Consider the following 20640-nt stretch of genomic DNA (forward strand, 5'->3'; position numbering starts at 1 on the left):
AGTTCAGAAGGGAAGAGAGGGCCTGGGCCGGGTGGAGGGGTGGCGGCAGCGACCTCGTGGGGGGGGGGGAAGGAAAACCCCAATACCAGCCCGTTTTTACGGGCTCAACGGCTAGAGAAAAATAAACTGCCTGAGCAGTGCAAAGTTCACAACCAGAAACAAAGAAATCACTTCAAACTGTACCACCATTCAGAAAGCAAAAGGGATTTCTTAGAAACCTAAGAGACAAAAGAGCTTTTTGATAATGAGGTGTTTAACTAGCAATGAATTCAATGCAAATAAGTTACACTGCAAGACAAAAGTTCATTTGTTGCAAATTTAGTCAAGCAGTAAATCAGATGTAATTTGCTGCTCTGTGATTACAGGACTCCACCATGAAACAAAGATTCAGCCAAGGGAGCCAGCGTTCCAAGCACAGCTCAAATCGTTCCACGCCGCCACTGCTGCATCAGCCCCCAGAGTCCCGCAAAGCGTCCCCTCCCTTTTTCTCCACTGGGGCCAGCAAGCCTCAACTAGGGGGCTCGGGTGAACCAGCGGCCCTGGAGCTCCTAAAATCAGGATTAATCCCAGGCCATGTTCGCACAGTATGTGAGGCAGTGAGCAAAACTCGTCCCTTGTCCAGTGGTCCTGCTTAATACATCCCTGGGGATCTCCAATTAAAACCTCAGTAATCTGAAGCTCAGTCCCAGGCCTGGGTAACAGAGGCTTACTATTACTAAAAGCCCCTGGGGGCTGCTCAAGTTGTTCTTCTCCTAGATCTCATTCCTTCCCCTCAGGGGAGAAATGCACCTTTCATTCCTCTCCCCAGATCCAGCGCCTGCCACCCAGCAAACCTGGAAACAGCCCATAACACCTCACTCCCTTTAACCGGCTCTAAAAACTGACACAACAGATGTGAAACAAAGCACATTTTACAAGGAACTGAAAGCAGAGACACATTTGTGCACTGGGATTACAAACGTGCACACCTCTCTGGATATCACATCTGGCCCATCTTATTCTCATCTCACTATAACACAGGCTTCAGGGACCATCCCTAAGCATTCCTATCCTTTCTATCTCACTTTATCACATGGTGCAGAGAATATGGACAATCCCCAGGCGTTTCTATGCTTTATCTCTCACTGTATATAAGAAGAAAGATGGGAGACACTCGAATTGCATTCAAACCTTTAAAATAAGGCACAGGAAATGGGAAAGAACGAACAGATGCAGAATGCCAACCTGGCTTGTCTGGACTGAAAAAGATTTTAGAAGTACCCACGTATCACTTATCACCTGCCAGAACTACAACCAAACTCCAGCTTCCCCACAAACCCTCCAGCACACTCCACCTGATCTGGCTTAAATCCTAGACAGCACCATTTCGTGCTCCTGACCATGGGGTTCTCCATCGTCAGCCTCACTGCCGGCCCATCTAGGACCACATTCCTCCTGGCTGCCGTAACCAGGGAGTTCCCAGCCCTACATCCATCTGCCACCCCCCAGATGAATCCTGGGAACGTCAGCATCATTGTTTGCAAGTCTGGGAATTCACCAGATCGGTTATTGCGCAGAGAGGGGCAGAGGTCATGGATCAGCAAAATAAAACCCCCACTCCTCAGCCGCTTACCCTCAAGATTTCCCGTTGCGAACACTTCATGATTCTTTAGCAAATGTGGACAATCATTACGCACAATGTTTTTTTTTTTTTTTGGGGGGGGGGGGGGGAGGATGCAAACAGAATGCTGGGGAACAAAATTAAGCAACACCTCACCACCCCCCGGACATTTCTAGGTTGGACGCTCCAATTCCTGACATTTTTTTGACTTAAGTGGTGGCATCGTGCCAGCCCTGCCCTCCCTCTCTCTCATTCACACTGAGGGCATAGCTTTGGTTGCCATAGTCATTGAATGGTAAAATCAGAGGGACAAACCCTTGACGTGCCAAGCTGCACACTAAGAGGCTGTCACTTGCTGAAACACATCTCCAACCATCAACAGTTTCACTTCTTCACCCATAGCCCACCCCACAAACAGTAATGCAGACTTACCTTGGCAGCTGTCCTCCACCTTCTCATAGCCAGCCTTACACATGCACTGCCCAATGGGCACAAGCCACTCCCCGTCGGTATTGCAGTGCATCATCGGCTCTTCGTTGGACACTGCATTCTCTACGCAAGTCCCTTGGACCTTGGCCAGTGACTGCGAGTCCGCACCTGCGATGGTTTCTGGGAAAGATGCCATGTTCTGTACCACCGATGGGCATTTTTTATAGTAAATGCGCACAGAGAGAAGCGCTACGCAGGCACCAATGTCCTGGAACGCCAGATAGAAACCTTTACGAGACAGTGGCCCCACTGAGCGCACCTCCACGTTCAGTTTCACATTGCGTGTGTCAAAGTCATCCTTGACCGTGATCTCGTCTGGTGCAATAGTACCGATCTTCTTGAACTGGCGTTTCTGGAAGTTGGTGCCATAGTCCACATCTGACTCAAAGTAGTAAAGGTTGAAAGTCTCCTTACAAGAGCCGGCACCCCCAGGGAAGCTGTTACAGTCCCGTACCGTGAACTGCAGCTCAATAAAGATGCGCTTGGCTTCGCTGCGGTAGATCCAGTTAGTACGCAGCCAGTTGTCCTGGTCTCCTTCCAGCACGTTGCACACAGAGTAGATGTAGATGAGGGATCCGTTCATGACGTTCTGGAGGAGGTCCCACTGTGGAGAGAAAAGATGAGATGGCAAGTCAAAACCTATCAAGAAATGTAGCAGCAGGCAAACGCCGCTCACCCCTCCCCCTTCCTCCAAGGCCATCATTTTACCCACAACCCAGTGCTCTCTTCACAGATAAGTTCATTCTAGTACTATGCCATGAGCTGACGAATACCTCGTTTCCTTCCACTCAACCCCAACTGTGGGCTAAGAAGCCTGGGAAGAAAATATGCCAGGAGAGCGCCACAGGAAACAGAGGAGAGGTAAAAGGAGGGAAGACGTAAATTCACGGGGTACCAGAGACAGAGATTTGAAGACCTCTGCAGACTCAAGCACCCGTAAAGCTCAACTGGGGACCTGTTGACCTAATGGACCAGAACAAATCGCTCGGAACCAGAGACTAAAAAGTGTGTCCATCCACCTGCTGGAGATAGAAAATACTGAAAAGCTGGAGTGGATGCCAAGAGAGATATATCTCAGCTTAGTTTTCAGGTCTCTATCTCCACCTGCTAGTTGATGCACACAACTATCCCAAAGGTTCTGGAATAGTGGGAAGCTACCTAATGGAAGGCCTCCATTTATTGCACTATTATCCAGTGATCACTCATTACCAGAGCCAGGATGCTGTGAAACGTCTGCACAATGCATGATTTGAGGGACCATGAGTCTCCTAGGGACCAAATTCTAAACCAGCAAGGAAGTCTCAAACTTGCCAAGACCATGTAAAGTTCTGGAAGTGCAACTGCTTGTCAAAGATAAGAGTCCTAAAACTCTGGGTGGGTTTAGCTCTGTGGATTATAACATGCGGAATTCAAGCTCTAAGAATGACAAGGCTGGATGGAGTAGCCTTGTGTAACCCTGAATAAAGGCCAGTCAGAAGGGGAGGGGGGAGGGGGCAGTGCCAAGCCATTCCCCTCCTCACTGACATATAAAACCAGAGCTAAAAGCAGAAAAGATTCTGCTTTAAATCCCCATCTGAGGGAAGCATTAACCTGAAATCCCAGGAGAGGAGACAGAGGGGTCAGAGTTGCAGAGGACATTGAGCCTGTTCCTTGTAAAACTGCAAAGGATTAACTTGTCATGGCTCCTTATCCTAGCAGAGGGCAGAACAAACACCAATTAACCTTTTGACACAGTACAGACAGGGTAGAAGAAACACAAAGCTCATTTACACCCTCTCCAAGAAGCAGAGCTGCCCAAGGAACAACCTGAAACCAGAGCTTCCCCAGATCCAATTGATCAAGAGCAGCCCTAAAGCAATGACCAGAACTCTCCAAGCCAGAGGAGTCCAAGGAACTACCAGAACCAATCAGCAAGGGTTGCTGAATTCATGACTCAGTCTGGCCCCATCAAGAGCTACCAAGAATGACCAGGATCTGGTGTGTGAAGACACATCATGGAAAACCTATTTCTCCACTCATATGCCCTGGGACAGGGCACCTCAGGCCATAAGACTGACTGACAAAGAGGGACACAGGTACAAAAACACTTGAAAAAAACAGATACGGGGACACAAACACTGCTCAGTCTGTGTGGGCTCATTCTGACTGTGTCAGAGCAGGAGGTGAGTGAGTGACCATTCAATGAGAACAGTCATGAGGACCAGACAAGGAGATATTTAAATTGTTAAAGGGAGACAATTACTGAGTGCTCGGGTGACCCGGCAGGGTATAGAGAGAGTGCAGTTCTAGCTTATGAAAATGCCCCACCCTGAGAGATTCCAGCTAGACTGCACACACAGTAGCCAGCTAAGGAGATTGCACAGGAACTGCTGAGGGTGGGCTGGACTAGTTCATGGCTCTTCAGATTTTCTCTCTGCCAGGGATTATTCAGTAACTTCTCTGCACTTACAAATCTTAATACCACGCTTCACTGAGTGTCCACTGTGGACCAACCACAGCCTGAGGAATCATCTGGAATCCTCATGATCTGCAATCTTCCACTCAGGGAAAAATGTTCTTGTCATGGACTCTGGATATCTCTCATCTCAACATCCAGCTCTATTTCCCTTCAGGTCACAGTTAGTCCCATACTGGTGATGGCCCTTGAGTGCTTAGAATGTAAGAATAGCCATATTGGGTCAGACCAGTGATCCATCTAGCCCAGCACCCTGCTTCCAACAGTAGCCACATTCCATGCTACCAGTCTCAGGAACAACAGTGGGTTCCTCATGTCTGTCTCAATAGTAGCCTATGGACTTTTCCTCCAGGAACTTGTCCAAACATTTTTTTAAATCCAGATACGCTAACCACTGTTACCACATCCTCCGGCAATTAGTTCTGGAGCTTAACTACCAAAACAATAAAATGTTTGAGTGGCATGACCAATCAGATAGATTTATGTATTTTTTTTTTTTTAGAGACATTTACTACACATAAAAAGGAGATCACAATGGTTTAGAAAGAAAAAAAGAAAAAAGACAAGCTGAACCAAGAACCACCACTTGACAATATTAGGGCTAGATGGACCCAGTATGGCTGTTCTTATGGTTGCTGAGAAAGCTGCAGGAGTTACTAATATACTCCCTTTCAATGTTACTGATCAAAGCAACTCGAAAACCATAAAACATATTAGGGAAAGAAACTAGAATATTAATGGAAAGCAGGACGAAAGAAGAGAGGCAGGATTTCAAAGTACAATCCCGCCCTGGACAGTAACCCAGACTGCTTTAAAATCCCAGGGGAAAGGCCAAAGTGAAAAGATGTGTCTTCAGGAAGGATCTGGATGGTGGAGGAGTGGCCTAGTGGTTAGAGCACCGGTCTTGCAATCCAGAGGTGGCCGGTTCAAATCCCACTGCTGCTCCTTGTGATCTTGGGCAAGTCACTTAACCCTCCATTGCCTCAGGTACAAACTTAGATTGTGAGCCCTCCTGGGACAGAGAAATATCCAGAGTACCTGAATGTAACTCACCTTGAGCTACTACTGAAAAAGGTGTGCGCAAAATCTAAATAAATAAATAGCAACAGGTATCGCGTTCCAAAGGAAAGGGACGCAAGAAAGGGGAAAAAAAAAAAGCTGAGTGGTGTGTGTATTTGAATGGGAGCGGTAGAAAGGAGGGACAGAGGATTGGCAGAGGCAGAACAGAGAGCACGGGACAGATGTAGGAGGTGATAACAGAGGATAGATCTAAAGGGAAACCCAGCTCTTCCAAGCCTGGGGGGTGAGCGGATAATCAGCGCATTAACTCAATGAGTCACCCCCTTCCCAAAGGATCCTAGAATATGGACATACTCACCCCTTTTCCACCATAGGGACTGGTCAGCCACCCAAGTTCTCCCTGGGCCTCTGCAAAGTCCAGCAGGACCACTGAAATACAAAGAAAAAAAACATTCTACATTTATTTATTTATAGCAATTATACTCCGCTCTTTCCCGCTTGATAGCAGGCTCAGTGCGGCTTACAAGCGATGGTAAATAAGTTACCAGGTAGCAGAAGAGTCAGAAGCCAGCTCGAAATCGCCATTCCAACTCCTCAGTTGCATTAAACTTAAGAACATAAGTATTGCCGTAGTGGGAAAGACCAAAGGTCCATCAAGCCCAGTATCCTGTTTCCAACAGTGGCCAATCCAGGTCACAAGTACCTGGCAAGATCCCAAAACAGTACATTTTATGCTGCTTATCCTAGAAATAAGCAGTGGATTTTCCAACGTCCGTCCGTCCGTCTTAATAATGGCTTAAGGACTTTCTTTTAGGAAATTATCCAGACCTTTTTTTAAACTCTAAGCTAAACTAACAGATTTTTTTTTCTGTTTCATTAAAATACAATGAGGCTGATATTCAGCCCACAGGAGGCAGCTGGCTAAGTCCCTCTATCTGCGTCGAGCCCAAGCATTCAATGCCGGGCTGTTTCCAGTGACAAGCACTGAATATCCGGGTGGGCTTTTGGCTGGCTTAAACTCAACTGGCCAAGTTAATATTCAGAGCTGGCCAGTTAAGTTTATAGAGGCCAAAGACAGGCTTTTAGGCCATAAAACGTAGCCGGCAAAGTGCTGAATATTAAGAACATAAGAATAGCAATACTGGGTCAGACCAATGGTCCATCTAGACCAGTATTCTGCTGGATGTCAAGTGGTCTGGTGGTCCCTGCGCGAAGGCTGCAGTATGGGGTCAAACAGATTACTATATCTCAGCATCGGCGAACGAAAAACTTTACCAATGTTCATTGAGGACATGTATGAATGCTCACAGAAAATTTCATCGAAATCCGTGATGGTCGCGCAGGGACCACCAGACCACTTGACATGGAATAACATAGTAGATGGCAGATACCTGTTCGGTCCATCCAGTCTGCCCAACAAGATAAACTCATATGTGTTACTTTATATGTATACCTGACCTTGATTTATCCTTGCCAAAGGGCACAGACCATAGAAGTTGAAAGCTCAGATACCACCGCAGCTGCCTTTCTGGACACGACAGTAACAGAGTAGCAACATTCCCTGCAGAATCCCAAAGAGTAACACGATTCCAGAATCCCAAAGAGTAGCAACATTCCAAGCTACCAATCCCAGGGCAAGCAGTGGTTTCCCCCATGTCCATCTCAATGGCAGACTATGGACTTTTCCTCCAGGAATTTGTCCAAACCTTTTTTTAAAGCTAGACACACTAACTGCTGTTACCACTTCCTCCAGCAGCAAGTTCCAGAGCTCAATTATTGAGTGAAAAAAATATTTCTTCCTAGTTTTTAACAACAGTATTTCCATGTAAGTTCCTTGGCGTGTTCTCTTACTGTTTGTTTGCATGACGGTGATTCTTTAATAAAAATTGTTAAAAAAAAAAAAACCAAATACAATTAAACTACTGGATGAAATTGTTCTCAGGCCTTGAATCATGGAAGAAAGTCTCCTTAGGAGAATCGGGAACAAGACTCAGCACAGAGTACCATAGGGCAGATAGTCAAAGCGATTTAAATGGCCAGAAACGGATTCTGGCTGATTAAATCCCTTCTCATGGGCTAACCAGGCATATTCAGTATTGCCACACTGGACCAGACCGAAGGGCCATCAAGCCCAGCAGTGGCCAATCCAGGTTACAAGTACCTGGCAAGATCTCAAAACAGTACAATACAGCACCTGGTTAGCGCCTAATGGATATTTTGTGGGCTTTTCCGGGGCAGGGAGGGGGGAGTCGGCAGTTATCCAGTTAAGAACTGATATTGGTCTGACCCAGTATCGCTATTCTTATGTTCGTGCCGGCTACATTTTATGGCCAAATCTATATGGGTCACCATAGCCACCTCTGTATACCCAGACATGACCTGGCACTGAATTTCCAGAGGTGGTAGCAGCGGCGTTCATCAAAACGAATAAACCACCCGTAATGACTAAGGACATCTGGCCTTATGGTCCCCCGCACAGACTGCCAGACAGACCAAGCTGCAGGGTCGCCTGTCTCTCTGCTGGAACTTCTGGTTGTTACAACACTTCCAGACACACAGATCCAGCTACCGGACTTCATTCTATCATCACAGGCTAAAGCGACACTCATCTCTGGCCAGACCAGCACCAGGAAGTCCAGTTTTACCAACGTTTGCAAGACACAATCTTGCAACAATAACCAGGAAGACGCATTTGATAGCAGAAGGTTCCCTTAGTTACCCTGACTTGTTTTGCAAGTTCTCTACAGAAAGGGTTGGGGAGCTGCTGATTTGAGGGGAAGGGGATGGATGGATGGAAGGAAGGAAATCCCAGCTACTTTCTTCCTGGCTTTTCAAGGACTTAGTTTCTGATAGAGCCTGGAGCGACTGACCCTGAGTCACTCTGCAAGCCGGGGGCGGAAAGTTCTGAAGCCGCTCCTAACAGCATTCCGGAAAATGGAACATGTGAACTGTACTCTGATTAAACGTTGCTTTAGGTTTACGATGGGGCATTTCCAGATGCCCTGGGACCACGAAAAAAAAAAAGGCCACGGGACAATAGCACAAGACAGACTTTACCTAAATTTGGGCACACAAATATCTCTACACTTATTTGACTGGGAGTTGATTATGGAACGCAAACTTTACAAGCAGTTAATTCGTGCTAACAAGCTATTTACAGAGCATAAGGTACTGGACGCTTACTTGGGGGGGGGGGGGGGGGGGGAAGGGCTGAAATACGCTAAGGTTAATAGGTGTTTATTAGTTGGGGCAAAATTCATTTCTAGATCTGGCACAAACAAGATCAAAGCTCAATGATGTAGGGCCTACAGTGGTCAGAAAATCCTCACTGTCTTTACATTTTTGTTACTTTGCTTCAGTTTAACTTTCTGGGTAAATCAATGTCAAAGGCTTGGCTTGTTTTCAGGTTTCCCTTCCTCTTTTGCTTCAAGGTCTCTGGCCTCTCCAGTCCTCCCGGGCAGTCGCCTGGACTCCCTCCTCACCCACCTTTCTGCCTGTACAGGTTACACCCGGGCAAAGCTCTGCATTCTGAAACCTCCCTTTCTTCTGTCCACTCATTCATCCCATTAGTAAGGAAAAAATGCGTTCAGGAAAATGCTAGTAAAAAAGAAAAAAAAACCACAGAGAGTGGCCGGTGGAAAGTGGCCAGCAGGAAGCCCTCAGGGGTGTTTACGCTGGTTTTCCTTCCCTGCTTATGCCAGGCTTTTGTGAATTCTGGGGCAGAGGCCTTTCATTTTCCAGCAGACATTTTTATATGTCCTCTCCCTGTCCAGTCCTACCACTTGAGCTGTCACAGCTGGACAGAAACAGGTCTTCTCCAACCAGGGTGAGGGCAGGAGGGCAGTGCAGGAGTCTCCTTCCACCTCAGGTCCCCCAGGAGCCAGGGGGGCTGAGCACAGAATCCCAACACTCTGCTGCCCCCCTAATCTAAGCACCTGGAACGTCATACACATCCTGTGGGAAACATTACGCACATTTCAAGAGTGTGAATCTCTCTCATATCCTCCACTCTCTCTCTCTCCTCCTTTAGGTCGCCTCATCTCATGGGGCTTTTGGTGTGACCCCGTTTCATTTGCACCAGAAGCCACAACGGACCATAATGTTCTGTGTGAGATGAGCACAGGGGTCATAACCTGGCCTACCACCTTATCAAGACACCCTATCGCTACCCCGAGATCCCTCATGCCTAAGGTCTCTCTCCTGGTCAGAGCAATCAGCTTTTTGCTCCTTGGGATTTCCACATCCCAAATTACCAAGTGTTACACGTCTACCTGGCCTCTCTTATGGCAGCTCCCTTCTGTCTACTCTCTGGTGCTATGTGTTCTTTAGATGAGAGCATTTTAGTCCACTTTTCCAAACAATGTTCTAAGCCGCTTATAGCATTTTTAGAATTCACAGAGAATAATCCCCTGCCCCAAAGAACTTACAATGCAACAGCAAGATTTACTAACACACATTCCATTATTGTCAATTGGGCCTTTACCAATAATGTGCTAAATCACGTGAACACATATGAATATGCAATAGAACGCACCTGTTCACTTATGTTATCTGATTACCTGAGGCAAGAGGGATAAAATGACTTCTCAAAGGTCACCAAGCCCTGTCAATGGAAGAAGCAGGATTTGAACCCTAGTTTCTCTGCTCTGATCACTAGACCACACATTTCCCATGCTAGCACCATCTACAAAAAAGAAAATTTCCTCCTAATTCCTCTGCCACACCAATCAGAACCGGCCCCAAGACCAGTCGCTCCCTCTTATCCTGACCGACAAGGTGTGAAACAGTTACCTTAAACCAGTGGTCTCAAAACCTGTCCTGGGGGAACCCCTAGCCTGTCAGGTTTTCAGGATATCCACAATTAATATTCATGAGAGAGATCTGCATGCACCGCTCCGTCATGAATATTCATTGTGGAAATCCTGAAAACCTGATTGGCTGGGGATTCCGGGGGGGGGGGGGGGGGGGGATGGGGTTGGAAACCACTGCCTTAAACAATGGTGCTAAAAGTGAAAGACCGTATCAGCAGTTTGCTACTTCATGTCAGGGGCGTAGCCAGACAGCCAATTTTGGGTGGGCCTGAGCCGAAAATGGATGGGCACGGAATTCAGCCCCTCCTGGCTGCCCTCAACTCTGCTCTCCCCCTACCCTCAAACACAAAATATTAAATACCCGAGCTGAACATTTCCTCCTCCTCGGGCAGCCGGTGCTCTTCCAAACAGCAGAATCAAGACACCGCCTGCCAGTACTCCGGACATGCTCAGGGCTTCCGCCTGGTGAAAACTGAGCACGTGCAGAGGGGCTGGTGTGTGGCAGAGCACTGGCTGCCTAAATCTTCAGCTGGTGGGGTTTGAGGATTCCCACCAGCCACAATTTTGGGTGGGCCTGGGTGCAAATTGGGTGGGCCACAGCCCACCCAGGCCCACCTGTAGCTAGTCACTGACTTCTTGTAATTCCTTTTTATAACTTTCAGTCCAGGTCACGCTATCCAGGCCCTCTGTATCCATGCTGAATTCATCATGAATAACCTCACAGGGCAATGCTCCTTATCTGTATTTACTCCCCACCCCCACACACAAAATCAAAATCACGAAATCCAGCAGGCTGACTCATATCCCTTCAGACATTTCCAGGGATCTGTACAGTGGCTCCTGCCACACATGCCTGAACATGTCTTGGTCCGGGATTCAACATCGCCCAGAACAGGGAGGCAAGGCCAAAGTCACTGTGGAGTCTGCACCTGGATCCCAGGGGTCAAAGGCCAGGAGCACCACACCTCACTGCCATACCTAGAGCTGTTCACTGGACTGTCCCGAGCTTAGCCTCCCTCCCTCTAAATAACAGGAAAGCGGGAAGGCAGCACCTTCCCTCCGACACCTTATCTTAAGCCTCTCTGTTTCAGTATATTTGCAGCAACAAGAAACAAACTACAGAATGACACAGGGCCCGTCTCCATCCCCACAGGTTCTGTCCCATCCCCGTGGGCTCTGTTCTCATCTGCAGAAGCCTCAAACACTTATGATTTTATATTTAATAAAAAGGAACAATATGCAGTGCAACCATTGGAAGCAGGATGTACAGGATCCCCCATGCAAATTTTGCTAGCTGTGGCCTGCACGTTTGCTTGTTTTTCCAAAAATAAAAATATTGTCATCATCTGCATCAAACAAAATAAATAATAGTCCAGTCAATTAACAGGCTTCAAAGTAGACAGTGATACGCGGGGACGAAGTTGGTCTCCGTCCTCATAGGCTCTGTCCCCGTCCCCATCCCCGTAGGCCTTGAAAACGACATACGACCACCTAAAATTCCGGAAATCACTAAAAACCAACCTGTTTAAAAAGGCAAACCCTACCGATCCAACTTAAATGCCTACTCTCTGCAACACAACCAAACTAGAGCACGTAAAGGACATAACACAACTCTTCCGTTCTCCGATTCCCTAATGTGACTTTGCCACATGAACTTGATCTTACCACGACAACACCTTGTATTTGTTCACACCGGAGCCTGCAAAGGCCTCTCCGGTACTATGTAAGCCACATTGAGCCTACAAATAGGTGGGAAAATGTGGGATAGAAATGTAAAAAATAAAAAAAAATAAAAAAAATAAAAAACTGTCCCCGCTCCATCCCCCTGTCATTCTCTAAAACAAAACAAACATATCCAACTTGATACATCAAGTTGCACATAAAAGAATGACAATGCTACAGTTTATATTAAGAAGAAACCAGAAATTAACAATTACCCACCTACCCTGACATTAATGTACCAAAGAGAAATCCAGAGGCCGGACTCTTGTACCTCTGGATATTTTCTATTAAACCTCTAAAAATAATAGTCCTACCCCACACTGAAAAGCCCTGGAGGCCGAGACTAAGAACACCAGAATCGGCAGCGACACACCCCTGTCCCCCCCTTCAGGACCAAAATCTAGAAGTGTGCTCCCTCTCTCCGTGGACTATTTTCAGAGGATGGGCAGGGCTGCGTTTAAGAATTTGGTACCCATAGGCAAGGTCCTAGAAAAGGGCGGTGGAGGATCCCAGGAAGGCCCAGCGGTGCAGCTGAACCCCTGGGCAGAGGGCACTAAAGGAAGTGGGTGCCGGCCCCCTCCTCAGCCTGACGATTTGGAGACTTTTACATTTTGGCATCCTGGGTAGTTGCCTTACATTGATTATGCCTACACTGGGTCAGATATGTCTCGCACCCAAAGCCAGTTCCACGTTCCTGCTAGTCCACCCTAACGGGCTCCACTCCTGGCTCTGGCAGGTTCTTTCTAGGGCTTCCTGCGTCTGTGTTTTGTATTTTCCAGGCTCAGGAAGCCCCGAGTTAGGAGCATGTCCTGTCTTAACAATCACTCAGCCATTCTCAGAAGCGCAAGGGCAGCCAAACCCTGCAGCTTCCTGCTCCCTCTTCCTCCTCCTGCCCTCCGCAGGATGGACCTGAAGGAGCGGGGGATTTGCTAGAGTACAGAAAGTTTTTGTGGATAAGGCAGAAGCACCAGTTTCAGCCAGTTAATACTAAATGTCACTCTAGGAGGGAGCGAAAAGGCGAGAACTTTCTTAGGAAGGGTAACTGTCATGTCATCTCACCTATAAGGACTGCAAACAGTGCTACAAAATTAGCATTTTTACTATCCTCAAAATAACCCATTCAGCCTTCCTAGTCACACATTCCACAGGCAGGGCTCTGTCTTACTAACAGGCAGTAAAGCAGCTCTGCTAACGTGGGTTCATGGACATTAATCTTAATTCTAGTTAAGGACACAAGCCACACGGCTGATAAAAAGGTCCCGCTGAGAATAAGAAGATCTACATTATCTAATGTGCATTACATCACATTAACGGACCTTGGTAAATAGAGCCTATATAGGTTGAAAAGTGGTGGCCCTGGGTGATGCAGAACTGCCCCATTCATTGGAAGCCAACTGCAAAGGAGGAATCAGTCTCCAAATGGTCCCACTTTCAGGTATGTTTCCTCCTTAGTAAGCCACAGATCCTTTAGCTGGTACCAGACATCTCTGGCTTAGAGTCAGCTACCTACTGAAAGGGAGAGCCACGTTAGCCTGGTGTAACAAAACTGACAGGGGCAGGTGGCACCCCAATACCTTGGTTAGTCTGTAAAGTGCCAGTTGCCTATGTCATATTTACAGAACAGAGGTCCAATCTGGTTTTCTTGTCTCTAGAACCACTGGATTTCAGCTCTGTGGCCATAAGATATAACCACTACCAAACTTGTCTTGAGCTAGAACCAAGTAGCTCTCCCTTAGGATGGATGTGGAGGGGGGGGGGGTGCTCTGAATGGAGGCCCTGCTTCACTCCTGACTCTACAGTCAGCTTCCTACCCTTCCAAAGATGGCAGCATAGGGGAGGAGGGGCTACCAGCAGTAGAGAGAGAAAGGGGTAGAGGGCGAAGGGGGGGGGGGGCAGAAAAGATGCTCCTATCAGAAGAGGAAGAGGGCCCACAGGAATCACAATCCCCTTTTTTAATGGTAAGTCACTAACAAGGACACAGCCACGTGGGCTGGACATCCGTGAATCAACATAGCAACAAGACTGAACCTGTGAACAGCCCCAGTCAGTCATCAAAGCTTCAAACTTAATTATAAATGACAAACTTCTGTGGGATAGGCACATGTGTGTTTATCGAAGTCATTCCATGAGTGAGAAAACAGCTTAATGAAGTTTATCTAATCAGTACACGCAATATTTAATCATCAAACCCCAATGACTGCTATTTTCCTGAAACCCAGAGCGATGACCCTTGAACTGAGCAGGGAAATCCAGTAAAGCCGCCAAACAGCCAATCATGGCCCTACCCCGTGGCTGGAAACGTTCACAAGAGGGACACTGGCATTTCAGACACTGCACCCAGATAAACAGCCCCTCACCCTACCTCCCCTCCCTGGTCTGCTCAGTCCACAGTTTTATTAACAGGACCTGCCCCCTTCCAGAACTAAATTCCCACCTCAGGAGGTGTTTGATATATTATAATATAGGCATATTTTCAAAGCACTTAGCCTTCCAAAGTTCCATAGAAACCTATGGAACTTTGGAAGGCTAAGTGCTTTGAAAATTGTCAGTTGAAGGGTCTCTCTCAAAGCCAAACACTGGTGCCTTTTCAAGATGTACGAGGAGAGACTTGCCGACCTGAACATGAATACCCTGGAGGAAAGGAGAAACAGGGGTGATATGATACAGACGTTCAAATATTTGAAAGGTATTAACCCGCAAACAAATCTTTTCCGGAGATGGGAAGGCGGCAGAACTAGAGGACATGAAATGAGATTGAAGGGGGGCAGACTCAGGAAAGATGTCAGGAAGTATTTTTTCACGGAAAGAGTGGTGGAATGCCCTCCCGCGGGAGGTGGTGAAGATGAAAACGGTAACAGAATTCAAAAATGCGTGGGATAAACGTAAAGGAATCCTGTTCAGAAGGAATGGATCCTCAGAAGCTTAGCGGAGATTGGGTGGCAGAGCCGGTGGGGGGGGGGGGGGGGGGGGCTAGTGGTGGGCAGACTTCTATGGTGTGTGCCCTGAAAATGGCAGATACAAATCAAGGTCAGGTATACACAAGAAGTAGCACATATGAGTATCTTGTTGGGCAGACTGGATGGACCGTGACGGTCTTTTTCTGCCATCATCTACTATATTACTATGTTACCAACGACTAGCTCAGGTACTAGCTCTCCACGTCAGCAAGGTCAAATGCCCGCAAGCCACCAACTCCATCAGCCAGACCGCAGTTGCGTGGGCCATGAACCAGGGTTTGGCTTGGACAACTCACTGTTAGATGTTAATGTTCGAATGGGTTTGTGATTGTAAACTTGTATCAACAGCTCATCCAAACTGTAACAGCAAGAAGTACCAGAGCGTGAGAAAATGTTTGACTCATACCCTACCCCTCCCCAGCCTCTGGACACCACGTCACACAATCTCAAGTTGTGTCCCGTCCACTTTGAACTCCCCAATTGGACAATCCTACCGCTTCATTTTCTGCCATACCTTCTCCTCAGCTCCCCCCTTCAACAATCCCCCATGCTCCCCCCCCCCCCCATATACATTCATCAGTTCCCAGCTACCCGTTAGGTTCAGTGGCTCAGAGAGAGCTCCATCGCCTCCTCTATTGATAGGGCGGGGGGAGGGAAGACTGGGGACCAGCTAGGTCTTAAATGCTCCACTTTTTGAGGATGAGGGTGAGTTACCTTAATAGGCCCTTAGAGCTCAAACACAACATGTTTCAGCCCATCTCAGTCTCACAAGGAATGACCAAGCTTAGGATCACAGAGAGCCTGGTTCAGTCCCCCCCACCCCTCCACATCGACCCCGGAACTACGGAAGCAACCAACGAACTCCTACCCTTCCGAAAGCTGCTGAAAATATACCTCTTCAAACAAGCCTATCCGAGCGACCCAACTTAATTTACTAACATTAACCATACCTCTATCCTGCCCCCGTTTCTTCATCCTACCATCCTCTACACAACTTGTTATCTCTATCATACTTTGTATCCATGCTTTGTAAGCCGCACTGAACCTGCTATTGAGCGGGAAAGAGCGGGGTATAAATGCTACAAATAAATAAAATACAGCTGGCAGGGCTACAGAAATAGCAAGGAGGAAGTTATCAAGGTGGGCTACTGTTAACTCAGGTTAATAGTGAAATAACCCATCTTATCAGTAGTTAGGTCTCCTTGCATAAAACGAGACCTGTGCTAAGTTACCATGAGGTTATGGCAAAATAGCCCCCATTGGTAACGTTCCCCCCAACTCTTCTAAGGTAAATTGTAAAGAATTTTGATGGAATAGTTTGGTTACATTGATGTAAGCTCCGAGAGGGATGTGTGTGGAGATAAGGGACAGATTTAAAGTTTTGGCACCAATAGGCAAGACTAGTCAGCAGATTCCCGGCAAAGGGTATATATGTGGGGTGGAGGGGGGGTCAGGTATCCCAAAGAGGAAGCCACAGCGCTGCCCCTTTCAAAGCAGAACCTGGCCCTGAAGCAACGGAATCGGCAGCAGCTCCTCTTTCAACCAGGTACTCGGCACCTTCAGAACCTACACCTAAATCCAGGCCTGGTGGAGATGGGAGGGGGCAGCATCTGAACACTGCATGGAGTTGTGTTGTTGAAAAGAACGGAAAAATGAATTTTTTTACACTTGGCATTAAGATCAAAGGACACATAATCACAGTCTGAAATCCTCTGAAGGTTACCACTGTATCAGGCATTTCCTAACAGTTCATGATCACAAAGGGTAACTGCCGAAGCTAGAAAAAAATGATTCAGAAAATATAACAGATCTTCCCTTAGGCACCTGTAACCCCAATTTATGATCCCTTCCCCACCCCCCTTTTAGAGAACAGCAAAAGTCACTTTCACAGCTGCAGCCCTGGGGCAGGCAAAAACCTTTATCCATTCTTCTCTTACAAAAAAACCTTCAGAGGATGTCAAAATAAATAAATTAATTAATTGACAGCCCTCCACAAACATTTTTCTCCTCAATCCACCTTTTATCTGGTCTGTTACTGTTTTACCCTAGAGCAAAGTTCAAGCCGCCTTTCATCACTCTCTGGATAGTATGACACACCTCCGTCCCCACCAGAGACGGCAGCTATTCTCCTGCCCCCAGTGCAGGATTGCAGGTGAAAACTGTATTCCCCCTCCCTTCAGGCTTACCTCTTCATTGCTTCCAACATGTAACTTAGCTCAGAGGGAGCCAGATTCTAGTGGAAATGAGCTACACTGGACAAGGGTTTGCAAAGCGGAAACTGGAGGGACCTCCAACTTAGTCAGGGTTTCAGGAGGTTCACAATGAATATTCATAAGATAAAACTGACAAGCAAAGAAAGCAGTGCATGCAAATTTCTCTCATGCATATTGATTATGTGTATATTTCAAATCCAGCTGGCCGTGGGTCCTCAAGGACCGGTTCTGGAACCAAAATCATCTGGGGATTCTATGCATCACACCAACAGCGCTTGGTTTCATTCTCACGCCCGCTGAAACCTAGTGCAAATGCCGGCACACACGTGTGTGCTGACCCCGTATTCCAGAACTATGTAACTTTTTGGAAGGCCCCCCCCCTTTTGAGATGGGCGCTATGGGAGTCGGGGACCCTGCCCGAGACAATAGTACGCAGCCAGATGTGCGGGGAAATTTTAACGGATGCCAGTCGACATGAATTATGGATGGTTCAAAGCTCGTTACTGAGGGGCCCCCTTTTACTAATGGGTTGGCGTGCTTCGTGCCAATCTGGAATTATCTCAGCAGCCCAGCGGTAGTTCCCACCTCCGGCGCTACAAAAATGTTTTCAATTTTGTAGCGCCGGTGTTTACTTGGTGGCAATCGGTTAACATGGGTTAGCGCAGGAGCCCTTACTGCTACCTCAACGGAGGGCGGTAAGTGCCCCCCCTCCCAAAATGGTCACACGGCAAGTGGTTCACTTACCGCACGGTCATTTCTTTTCCAGAACAGACTGATGCTAGCGCAGGCCCCCTTTTACCTCAATTAATTTGTGCATGTAAATCCGGGCAGAAGATTTATTTGTTACATTTGTATCCCACATTTTCCCACCTATTTGCAGGCTCAATATAGCTTACATAGTACCGTAAAGGCGATCGCCAATACCGGTATGAACAAATACAGAGTGATGTTTTGGTAGAGTAAAGTTCATGTGTGACAGACACATTTGGGAATCGCAAGGAGGAAGAGTTAAGTTACCGTATGTCCAGTATGAGCTTTGGTTTTGTTGTGTTGCTGGTTTAAGGCATTTAAGTTGGATCGTTAGGGTATGCCTTTTTGAACAGGTTAGTTTTCAGTAATTTCCGGAAGTTTAGGTGGGCATACGTTGTTTTTACGACTTTTGGCAGTGCTTTCCATAGTTGTGCGCTTAAATAGGAAAAGCTGGATGCATAAGTTGATTTGTATTTGATTCCTTTGCAGCTTGGGTAGTTGTTCGAGCTGATCCTATTGTGTTTCTGGTTGGCAGGTCCTTTCCTCATAAGGGAGCAGTTCCGTCCCCTCTATCATTTTGGTTGCTCTTCTTTGAACCTAATTCTGCTATATCTTTTTGGAAGATGGAACTATCACAGGATGAACACATGGGAATTTCCCAATGCTTCCCCTTTAGACACTTCTCTAAAGGCAGCCTTGGGGGGAGGGGAGACAACGAAGGCAATTACTCTGGGCCCTAAGTCTGCCCAATGCTGAAGGCCAGATAGTTCAAAGTTCTGTCTGGACCCAGTAGGTCTAACATGAGACCTGTCTGCAGAACTAAAATACAGATGGGCAGCTGTACAGGCCAGAGGCTTCAGACAGTGGGCCAGGTAGGGCCCAAGGCACGTACCGGGGTGTAATTCGGATTTATTTAATAAGAACTGGAACTAATACTAATCACAGGGGTCCGGCATCTCGGGGGGGGGAACCAGAGACACACACAAGCTGCAGAGCTGTAAAGTGAAATTTTACATCTACACCAGACTGGTGGCCGTGGGGCGATGAAGACCCCTGACAGCAGTGGCTAAAGAGCAGTGAGATCGGGGTCCGGATCTCAGACCCCAGGAACATTATTAAACTTACACCGAGAAGTCGACATAAGCAGATTTCCGTACCCCCCCCCCCCCTCCTCCCCGGGTCCCACTAATACGCAATCCTTAAGCAGGTTTTTTACATGGAAATAGATTTTCTCACTTCATGGCCAGACAGGTGCTTATGAATAACATGCATTAATTAATTAATAGCTCCAGTTCAAAACGAGTATGGTTACAAATCACCCTCCTAGAACCCGGCTTAAGTGCTAAAGCTATGTACTAAAACATTGTAGCGATCCCCCCTCCCTCCATGACTTAAGGTTGAAGCATAGGAGCAGGAGGAGGCTGCGCCCATCCTCGCTTCCTGCCCCGCATTCCTCGGCATGAATCAGCGCCTCCCTCCGCCCGATTCAGGAGCTGGAACTGACACATGTCTCCGGAACTCGGTCCTGCCCCGATCACCTCAAAAGCAAAAAATGCGGCCACCTCCTGCCACGGCGGGTTGCTGGGTTCAGCAGAGACGCGACTTAAGCGCACATTTAAATGCCCGTTTAGCTGATATGCGAGAGCGGGGGATAATCACAGCTACAAAGAACCAAAGCATTGCTTCTCACAGGTAACAAAAACCACCCCACGGAGGTGGGGGCAACATTTCAAAAGGAGCCACGTTTTTAGCCTGGGGTGGCCAACCATCCATCTCTTGCCAAGGGCACCAGCTTCCCAGAACGATTTCAAGCGGGCACCTCCGATCTCCCCCTCCCCCCCCCCCCCCCAAAAAAAAGCCCTATTAACTTGTAAAGCACCTTCTTACCTTCTTTGGTCTGTAGGGACATAAATAAGTTGCTGATAAATAAAGTGACGGTCAAGCCTCTCAATGCCATGGTGCCCACGTCGATTGCCCCGACTGCTCCCGCCACCCCGTCACCAACTTACTGCCAGATCTTACTCTCTGGTTCGCTACACTTCATTCATGCCTGTGGCTAGGGTCACTAGCTCCGCCCACCTAGAGCTATGAAGGGGGTAGGAGGAGGCAAAGAGGCGCAGGTCCCGCCCACCCTGAGGAACGCAGAGGGAAAGAGCTTAGACGACAGTCTCCGCCCACCCGGAACGTTGCAGAAGGGTGGGAAGGGCTAAAGAGGCGAGCCCCGCCCACCCGGAGGAACGCAGAGGGAAAGAGCTTAGACGACAGTCTCCGCCCACCCGGAACGTTGCAGAGGGGTGGGAAGGGCTAAAGAGGCGAGCCCCGCCCACCCGCTGGAATGCCGAGGGAGTGGGCGGGGATACATGGAAAAGCAGAGGCAGCAGGCGTGGCGAGAACTGAAGGGGGAGGTGACGGTGTGGGGTTGGGGGAGGGGAGACCAGACCCTTCTTCTTTGATCTCTCTTCCGAATTCCTGCATTTTATTGCTCGCCTGAGTCGCCCCACCCCGGACTTTGCAGCGGGGACCTGCTGTTCGTTTGCAGGCTGATTGGGGGGGGGTCGCTGCGGGCCCTTCCGCATCCCTTAACCCAAGGGGAGCAGCCCAGACACCTGCTGCTGCTCGAGCA

The 20640-nt window shown here is 47.9% G+C and overlaps 1 protein-coding gene across 1 annotated transcript in view; it reads right to left on the reverse strand.

Annotated features, from left to right (window-relative positions):
* EPHA2 (EPH receptor A2) overlaps window positions 1–20082 on the reverse strand; it is a 61686-nt gene extending 41604 nt beyond the window's left edge. Inside the window, exons 1-3 of the mRNA XM_030222245.1 lie at window positions 19905–20082; window positions 5923–5993; window positions 2033–2693 (exon numbers count right to left, since the gene is read on the reverse strand). Coding sequence (XP_030078105.1) covers window positions 2033–2693; window positions 5923–5993; window positions 19905–19974 — 802 coding nt within the window. The 5' untranslated portion in view covers window positions 19975–20082. The remainder of the gene's footprint in view (window positions 1–2032; window positions 2694–5922; window positions 5994–19904) is intronic.
* Window positions 20083–20640: the final 558 nt, after the last annotated feature.

This window comes from Microcaecilia unicolor, chromosome 13, assembly GCF_901765095.1.
Source record: "Microcaecilia unicolor chromosome 13, aMicUni1.1, whole genome shotgun sequence".
Classification (NCBI taxonomy): domain Eukaryota; kingdom Metazoa; phylum Chordata; class Amphibia; order Gymnophiona; family Siphonopidae; genus Microcaecilia; species Microcaecilia unicolor.